Raw genomic sequence first — 9697 nt, forward strand, 5'->3', positions numbered from 1 at the left:
GGTCTTTTTATTCTTTGCTCACCCTCACCACATTATCACTTCTACAGAATTTTGTCGGTCCTTGCATTATTGTCAAATTCTTCTCTTCTTATTCGAACTGTTCAAAATTTTATGGCAGGGAAGAATTTTGATTCACTGATATTCAAACAGAGATGGGCTACAAAGAAGATGTTGAGCCAGATGTTGACAACGCCTATGACAACATCTTAGAGGATGATTTTTTTAAAATTGAGATATTTGATGGTCATTGTTACTACTGCTGATCCATCTTTGATGGTCATTTTTACTGCTGCTGATCCATCCCTTGCATTCTTTGATGAAGACTTTGAGAAATCTGCCTCAGAAGCAGATGTTGCATCAGATGCTGCTGACATTCTTGCTGAAATCTTAGATGAGGAGTATTTGAATATGGTAGAATTTTTTAAAATTCGGAATTTGCTGGCTACTGTCACTGTTTTTTTAGGAAGTTGGTGTTGCTGTTTCTGCAGAAAATGTTTTTTGAAGGTGTTGCTGACATCCTGGACAACACCTTGGATGAAGACTACCGAGTAAGCCAATCCTATTCCTATGTTTTTTTTTTTTTTTTTTTTTTCTGAGAATGCTGCAAACGATTGGCAACACTATGCCAATTGTGACTTCTTTGAGGACCACATCATTGATTTGTAAGCATATGGCGCACAAAATCTGGAAAGAATTTTCCAACTCAGAAATATGTTCGCTACTGTGACATATGCTACTCTTTACTGTAGATCACCTATGGTCTTGGAATTATACTGAAATTTGACTAAAGCTGTGCCGAACCCTCTTTCGCTAAATTTGGGAAAATTTATGTGAGGGTTCAGATTTTAGAGTTTAGTCCTACTGTGATTAATGGATTTTTTAACTCACCCAAGGTGGAAGAAGATGTGCAGCCTGCTCTGATAAGATAGCTCATGTTCTTTATAAGACTGCAATCAAGATTTGGACTCCGTCCATAAATTCCATGTTTTTCACCTAACAAAATTTTGTGTGATATTTGTTATAGGAACTGGAGCAGTTTTGAACTTTGAAAAGCTTATGTTTTACTACAGTTATGCAATATGCAAACTGTGGTTTGGTATCTTACATGCTCCTATTTTCTTTTTTGATATTTGATGTGCTAGTATCTCAATAGTTTGAAAAATATGATGATGAGCCTTTATCTGCTGTTGTTGAGGTCTTGAAGCTTGCACCTGCATTACTTAAAGGTAACATGAAGTTGGACCTACCTTGGTCAGAAACAGGTGCTGCTGCAGATGTTGTGGCAGATGTTGCCAACACTTCCCCTGCCACTGCCATATTTGTTCCTCCTACTTTAACAACTCGATTCTATCTTTATTCAATCCAGATGTTTCATCTTGAGCAGAAGATTTTACAAGCCAAAGCAGACATTGCTTACTATAAAGCTCGTCTATCTTAATATCGAATTTTTCTTGGTGTAGGTACCTCTTCTGGACAAAAAAAGGGAGAAGATGTTGAATCTGATGGCTCTAGCTCTGATGGAGAATATAGTGACCTGACTCTGATGGAAAAAAATCTAGTTCTGGCGAAGCAAATGACGGATTATCACAGAGCAATAAGTTTTAGTTTTCTGCGGTTTAAGTTTATTTTGCTTTGCTCTGATTTGTCTTATGTTTTTGCTTTGATCTGGTTCTAATCAATTTTAGCTTGTTTGATTATAACTCTCTGATTTGTTCTAAGTTTTTTCTGCTCTGACTTAAGTGTTGTGAGGAGGTGTTGGGAACATCCTCGACAACATCCATGCTTAGACTAAGGGGGAGAATGTATTTTCATATTCAGGGAGAGAATTGATATTCAGGAGAGTTGTGATGTATGCTGAATTGATTAAATATGTTTTGTGATTCACTTCTGAACATGTATTAATTATTTTATGATCTCACCAAATGTTGTGTGCAGGTCTTGCCAACATTCTTGACAACACTCAGAATTGAAAGATCAAATTCAGGGGGAGAACTGATTTGAGAAGTTTGAACTCAGGGGAAATTCTGAGAATTAATATTCAGGGGGAGTTGCTGAATTGGTTTTAGATGTTTTGTCCAGAAAGACAAAAAGGGGGAGATTGAAAGGATAATTATTCATTGATATCTTTCCATGTTTTGAAAGATTATAATAATGTGTTTTGTCTTTCTAGGATTGATAGTTAATATTTGTGTTTCTTATCTATATGCTTAATATATTTTAAACTAGGAATAGTTTTGATTTGAATTGAGATAATATAATATTTCTAGATTTAAAATATGGTTTCTTGGACTTGAAGTTTAGATCTTTTTAAATATCTTATTGCTTGAGATATTTTAAATAGGAATTGGATTATAGAATGATATATTCCTATATTTTAAAGGGCTTAAATATTTCTATTTTTACTTGATTATTTTGTAGGAGATATTATGCACTTATCATAATATATCTTTATCTCCTAATTTAACTTATCTTTGTTTCCTTATCATTGTAGATTCAAGTTTGAATTAAGAAAACAAGATCAAGACTCTTTTTGGAGATAAGTTGATACGCTTAAATAGAAAAAAGAACGTAGAGATCTGTGGCTTGGAGAGAAACGAGAGAGAGAGAGCAGAAAATAAAGATCTCAAGCCGTAGAAGAGAGATTTGAGCGTACAAAATAAAAGAGAGACGAGAGAGCTTAAGAGTAGAAGACAAGGAACTCGACTTTCTGGAGTGCTTTCACGTTGAAGAGTCCTTGTCTATTTGTTGAAGTTATTTTCCGTATATGCCGTGAAGAGTTTGAGAGCATGTTGATTGAAGATTGAAGATCGAAGATTGAAATCTTTTTGCTCTCGTGTTTTGGCATCTAGGGCCAACTCTATTTTCTTGATTTTCCTGTCTACCTTCTGTAGATTTTTAGGAGTTGGTTTATTTGTTTTATTCTTTATTTTCTCACATGCTTTGAGAAAATTGATTTTTACAATAATTCACTAGTTTTAGGGTTTATAAAACTCAGTGATTATTTTCTAGTGAAAGTTTTTTCCTGAGGCGCTGCAAGAGTATTTTATACTCTTGCTTAAAAATCTGAGTATGATTTATTTGGTTGCTTATCTATTTTATTCATGCTTTCAAAAATTCTGATGCATGTTAATCAAGGTGTTATTGAAGATGTTGTCAACACCTAGTGACAACATCTGAATCTATTTTATGTGCAACCTTTTATTACTTTAGTACTAGTGCATATTTACTCTTGAATATTTTTATTGTTGGTTTGCTGTTACTATTCACGTTTTAATATTTTCGCTACATGTTGTGTATGATGTTGTCAACACTAGTGACAACATCTGATTCTGATAATTTTTATGAACCATGATATCCCTTACACTCTTTGTGTCAGAAATCCGTCTTACTAAATTGAATTATTGTGGAATTATTTCAGGAGTTAATTTTGTGAGACGGATCTCTTATTTAAGCCGACCTATGAAAAATAAATTTTTTGAGTCAAAAATATTATTTTTTGCTTTATATATAAATTGAGTTAACCCATCTTACGAATAAATATTCGTATGACCACTTTAAAAGAAACCTACCTAATAATTAATACATGGAACTTCTTTCCTTCTTTCTAACCGTTTATTTATTTAATTTTTTTTGAGTGATTCTTTCTAAAAGTTTAAAACATCATGTTTGGTGTGAATTTTCGGGAAAATATATATATAAAAAAACCCACGTCATTAAAAAGCCTAAAATTTGGCAACATCATATTGGAAGAATTACTTCAGCAGAATGTTACGCTTCCACCATATTTTGTATTCTTCTGTCCTGAATAATTGAAGTCCACTCTTGTATTATTATTATATGTTTAACGCCATTAATTTTAATTTCTAGCATCATGGTATATACAAGCTTTAATAACGTGACAAAAAAAATATTGGTTTCAAGTATTCACATCTAACAACTTAAATAACATACAATATGCTAGTTTTTTAATCAAATTGTCAGCCTGGTGGATTCTATAAAGTCCTCTGATCTTTTTATTTGGATCCAATCAACTTTCTTAATTTATCCAATCTGAAACAATTTCCCATCATTAGCAATGGCTGCTCTAGCATTAAAAGCAGTGATCTTGATCCTTTTGAGCAGTAGCATAGCTCAAGGAAGAATCATAAAGCTAAAATCTTCCAGTGATCATCTAATCTCAGATGGAGTTAGTGATCATGTTGCTGATAACAAGTCTTCATCTGACATCATGACCTCAAGTGCCGATTCGCCGCCTCCGAATGGCGGCTGCAGACATCAGTATGGCTTCCTTCCATGTGCAGAGAATGGTGGAGGATTCATCTTCCAGATAATAGTTTATCAAGGTCTCCTCATATATGGAGAAAAGCAACTGGGGAAAGGGAGCAAGGTGCTTTTCAATATTCTTGGAACTGGGAAATTCGGGGGCATTATTTTTCGAATTCTCATGGCCTTACCATCGATGATGCTGATGATCGGTTAGTTATAACTTTTATGGGATTTTCTCGTTATGTATGCTAGAAAAAACATGAATTCAACTAAAGACCAATGGCGGAGCCAGTAAATTTTGTAAAGATCTTTGTATTGGTGCATTCGACATAATTTGTAATTTGAAAGGTAACGTATGAATTGCTGCAAGAAAATTTCAATGATTTTTCTCTTGCAGTGTCTGGAGTTTTCATGAGCAAAGAGAATGCTGCATCTCAAGTCTCGGTGGGAGTCGGTATCTATGCGGGGATGACGGTCTTTGGTCTTACTCTGCAATGGGGTATATGTGTGATAGTTGGCAGAAGAGATTTACCCCAAAAATCAACAACTGATCATATTGAATCATCTGGTTTGAATTGTTTGCCAGCCAAAGAAAAGCTAATGCTATTGAGAGGTAGGCCTATTATAGCTTAAAACTTGCCAAGAAAATTGGTATGTTCTTGATATAATGGGGACACTTTTACTACACATCGGCATATTCCCTTCATTTCCCATAGAATATAACAGCTGAGTGTTGTTACATCACTGCAGAAACCGGAGTTACCATTGATCGAGAGACTCGAACCACTGCTGGGATTATGCTCTTATCTTTGATTCCATACATTACTGTGCAGCTCGTTAACGTTTTCAAGAATTTGTTTGAAAATCGTTTGTTGACTTTGATAGCACTCCTAGTTGCCATCTTTTCTCTGCTCTCATATTTTCTCTATCAGGTATTCTGAATTTATTGCTTTGTATTTCACATGCTGTAGGATGATTTTACATTAGATAAGTTCAAATCTCGTGTTATTGATCAGATTTTGAATCCATGGATTCAAGAAAGAAGTTTAGACTACTCCAAGTATGAGCTTCTGAGGGCTGGATTTCTGAAACACGTGGGACGGCTAGGCGATATCGTGAATGAAGATGGGAAGCTCAATACTACTGTCATAAAAAAGTAACTAATTAAGTGAAACATTGTTCATGAACCTTTTTTTACTGATATAAATGAAAGTGGCATTTATGTGCTTTTTTTCGGCAGATTATTCGCTGATACGGATAAAGATGAGAATAAATGTATAACAAAGACTGAGATAGAAAAGCTGGTTCTTGAGATCATTGAAAGTGGGAAAATGAAAGTCGATAACAGATATGCAGTTTCTGAGATTATGAACACATTTGATTTCGACAGTGACATGAATATCACCGAGCAAGAATTCGTTGTTGGATGCAGGAAATGGATTGATGAAACCAAATCATCAGAACATGGTGATTCTGGTTCAGGAAACATTTTTCATGAGGCAAGAAAGCTACTCAATCGATGGATTATTGACATTTTAGTACTAATATAACAGTGTTTAAAATCTGTTCTTTGTTTTGTTATTTCTCTGCAGCTTTTCCAACTATTTAAAGAGAGGAAAGAAGATGATCCTAGAGAGATAGACCGGATAATGTCCAAGATTTTGAAACATGCTCAAACACAAATGCTTAAATCTGAATCTCTGATCACAGAGGACGGAAGGCCAAACATTGAGCGTATTCGAACGTAAATGGTTTAATAATTCATTCTTCACTGCTTCGGTTTTTCTTTTGGTTCCTCCTAGTACTACATTAACTTGCTTGCGGCATTTTTTTTTTTTTTGTTGTGACAGTCTGTTCAAGCAATTTGACAGGGATGAAAACAAGTCGATTTCGAAATCTGAACTAGAACAATTAATTAGTACTGTCAAATTTGGGGAAATCCAGCAAAATGTTGACATAGTAAAGGAGCTGTTCAAAGATTTTGATCAAGACAATAACAGTATAATCGATGAACCTGAATTTGTCGCTGGAGTATCAAAATGGCTCAAGAAGGCCATTCGAGTCGCAAATGCCTCAGACCAGACAAAATCCATAGATGAATTCGACAAGGTGAGGGATGCATAGCATTTGTTTTGCGATATGGTTGTCTCTTAGGCGAATAGGCGCGATGTTAGAAACACATAGTTTCAAACATTTGATTTTCATCATTAGCATTATCTACAACTCTTGGATTAACTCGGGATTCTAGATATGATGGTATCATATCCACCATCACTTGCTTGATTATGATCATGCTATATATATGACACTATAAAAAAGCGAAACGTGGTACTTAAGCTGTTTTTCTAAAAGATTTGAATCTCACACCATTAAATTTTGTGCCTCCCTCTCAAACTTGCAGATTGTGTGGAAACAAGAAGTGCATGACAAATGGGCATTGATGATATCAGTAGTCCGAGTTCTGTTTGGCATTGTTGTACTGACTTTTCTTGGAGGACCTCTAATGGAGAGTATTCTGGGATTGTCGTATTCGATGAGTTTACCATCTTTCTGCATATCATTTGTGATAGTCCCATTGGCCATGAATGCAAGAGCTCTAATAGCAGCAATCTTGCCTGCCAGCCGTAAGAGCGAAAGATCTGCTTCTTTGACATTTTCCGAGGTACATATACAACCAAAATGTTCTAAACTAAGTTCGAGTTTTGGAATTAAAATTTATCATCATTAATTTGTTCCATGAATTGGGATGATGCAGATTTATGGAGGAGTTATCATGAACAACATTTCAGGATTGACAACTTTGTTGGCTATTGTGTATGCAAAAGATTTGACATGGGATTATTCAGCAGAAGTGCTAACTGTTATTGTGGTGTGTGCTATTATAGGCATAATGGCTTACTCATGCACCACTTATCCTCTATGGACTTGCTTATTAGCATTTTTGCTCTATCCTTTCTCCTTGGGATTGTATTGTTTTGTACAGTTTTTCTGGAGTTGGAAGTAACATTGTTTCTGTTTTTTTTTTTTAATGTAAAGATTTTTGCTTCTTCAATGAAACAAAAAATATCATTCTGGGCTTACATTAGATGTTTTATTTACTATGCACATGTAGCCGACTCGACTTGCTTAGTTATACTAGTAAATTTTACAAGATGGAGCTGAATTAGCAATTTTTGGACCATTTAATTTGTTGTCAAAATTGGATTTGAGTTCGATAGTTTTAAAATTTTGGCGATTTGGTGATCATGGCGTGATGAGACACTCTACGCAGGAGTGTTACATTGAAGTCAAGACAACACAATAATAGCGTCTTTCTCGGAAAAATGAGATATATATGTATGATGAGGGTCGGAGAATGGTCATACTCATATATAGCTTCTGAAACCATAAAAACTTAATTTCATGGCTAATCTAGTTCAACAATATTGGCGTGGAGATTCTGTTTGTGCCCAAGAATCTCCTGTGTCACCTACCCACTTACCTTCTTAATAGCAAATCCACCTACTTAAGTACAATGAAATTTCGCGGAACGGTCACGGAACGAATTTTAATTGTTAAATATTATAAATATTTAAAAACTGAAAATTTCAAAAAAATATTTAAATCTACCAAATTGAAATGAATATCATTTAAAAAGATTATTTGAAGTAAATAAGAAATTAAATTAATATTCCCACCACGTGATGTCTTTCTTCTTCTACCTTCTGCTTTTTCTAACTTCTTCTACCTTCTGCCTTTTACTTTTCTTAAATTTCTTGTACTCTGGTTTGCTTTAGGAGTTTAGGTTTTGGTAATTTATCATAATCAAACCAAAAATTTTCCTTCAAACCCTCCACAATAATCAAGAAAAGACTGGATTTCCATTTTCTAAATTAATATTAATACATTGAAATGGGCAAAAATTTATCTCCAAAGTACTTCCTCCTATTCCGTCCGTTCCATCTCCCGTTCCACCGTTCCGTCGCCCGTTCCGCTGTTAAATCGCCGTTCTCATCACGAAAAACGCCAACCCAAAGCATCTACCTTCAAGCATCGGAACTTCGTCAAGGTTCCTTTCGTTCCGGCCATTTCGATACCGTTTTTGCGAACCATGCATGGAGGCGTTGAATTGGTGGATTAGGTAAGCTCTTAAAAATGATAAGACTCAACCCGGTTTACGTGGCTAACATAATTTATAGACTATCAAATTTTCCCGTGTTTACAGAGTATGCATCGAAAGATAGCAGCTGCGGATTCCTAAAAAAAATGTATCACCGACCTTATAGATATATATCAAGACACTCGATCAAAATGTAATCAACTTATTCATTTAAGAATTAGTTATATTTATTTGGAATAGTATATATAGTTAAGAAAAAACTATATATATGAAAGAGAAAACTGCAATTTTGGTTCTATATATTTGTCACTTTGCGATTTTAGTCCTCTATATTTTTATATTTCAGTTTTAGTCCTGTCTATTCCGAATTTTGGCAATTTTAATCATTTTGCTTTGAAAATACTTACGTAACACTTTTTACACGTCAGCTCCATATCAGCACTGCATTGATGCCACATCGGAAAAATGACTTAAATTGCCAGAAAAAAAGACAGTGGACTAAAACTGAAATATGAGAATATAGAGGACTGAAATCGCAAATCGACAAATATACAGGACAAAAAAAAATTTCTCGATAAGAAATGACACAAAATTTGTGCTCACGTATGTAAGATGTCACATTAGCGGTTAGTTCGATGCTACCTCCAGGGTAGTGTCCTGGGGGTAGCGTGGCGGATCATGATTGGTCAAAATCAACGGGCCCCACATGAGATCCACTGATTTTGACCAATCATGGGGTTACACGTCGCCCGCAGGGTAGTACCCTGCGGGTGGCATGAACAAAACCCACATTAGCACGTCCAGGGACAGAAGATTAAAATTATAAAAAAAAAATATAAGAGCATTTTTTAATTTTAAAGTTTTAAGATAATAAAGAACTTCAAAAAAAAAAATGCAATCGATGGTACAGAGGTAAGACTACATCAACTTCCCGTAATTAATAGCAAATGGAAAATGAAAATGATTGTAGAAAGACGACACAATTTGTGGAATCTTTTCACTTTCAATTTAAAATATTTTATACGGTACGGTTCTGAAGGTAAGAACGACTTATATATAAAAAGATAAAACCCAATTGGTGGAATATCTTTCTTTCGATTAAAAAATCCAAAAATTTTCATTATATTTTTTGTGCTTCTGTCCCGAAGAATCCAAATCCATTCTTGTATTATATGTTCATTGTTGTTAACGTTATTCTCAAACATCATGAAATGCAGATTTTAAACGTGACACAAAAGAAACCCAAGTTTATATCCATATGATCTGATAACTTGAAATACAATGTCCAAGTTTTTTTTTTTTAATTAAATTGGCAGCCTCGTAAAATATTGG

At 34.6% G+C, this 9697-nt stretch overlaps 1 protein-coding gene across 1 annotated transcript; it reads left to right on the forward strand.

The window, feature by feature from the left end:
- Positions 1–4000: 4000 nt before the first annotated feature.
- Positions 4001–7336, forward strand: LOC140883866 (sodium/calcium exchanger NCL-like). The gene is made up of 9 exons (XM_073290471.1): positions 4001–4475; positions 4664–4879; positions 5017–5198; positions 5283–5422; positions 5507–5765; positions 5859–6010; positions 6117–6375; positions 6668–6928; positions 7022–7336. Exons 1-9 carry the CDS (start codon positions 4076–4078, stop codon positions 7268–7270), a joined length of 2118 nt encoding a protein of 705 aa, XP_073146572.1. The 5' UTR covers positions 4001–4075; the 3' UTR covers positions 7271–7336.
- Positions 7337–9697: the final 2361 nt, after the last annotated feature.

This window comes from Henckelia pumila, chromosome 2, assembly GCF_033568475.1.
Source record: "Henckelia pumila isolate YLH828 chromosome 2, ASM3356847v2, whole genome shotgun sequence".
Lineage (NCBI taxonomy): Eukaryota > Viridiplantae > Streptophyta > Magnoliopsida > Lamiales > Gesneriaceae > Henckelia > Henckelia pumila.

What these genes read in the sequence shown, in the direction of transcription:
- LOC140883866 (XM_073290471.1), top strand. Translation starts at nt 4,076, where the DNA reads ATGGCTGCTCTAGCATTAAAAGCAGTGATCTTGATCCTTTTGAGCAGT. An exon ending in AAAGCTAATGCTATTGAGAG is followed by an intron (nt 4,880 to 5,016) that starts GTAGGCCTATTA and finishes ACATCACTGCAG; the next exon opens with AAACCGGAGTTACCATTGAT. An exon ending in AATACTACTGTCATAAAAAA is followed by an intron (nt 5,423 to 5,506) that starts GTAACTAATTAA and finishes TTTTTTCGGCAG; the next exon opens with ATTATTCGCTGATACGGATA.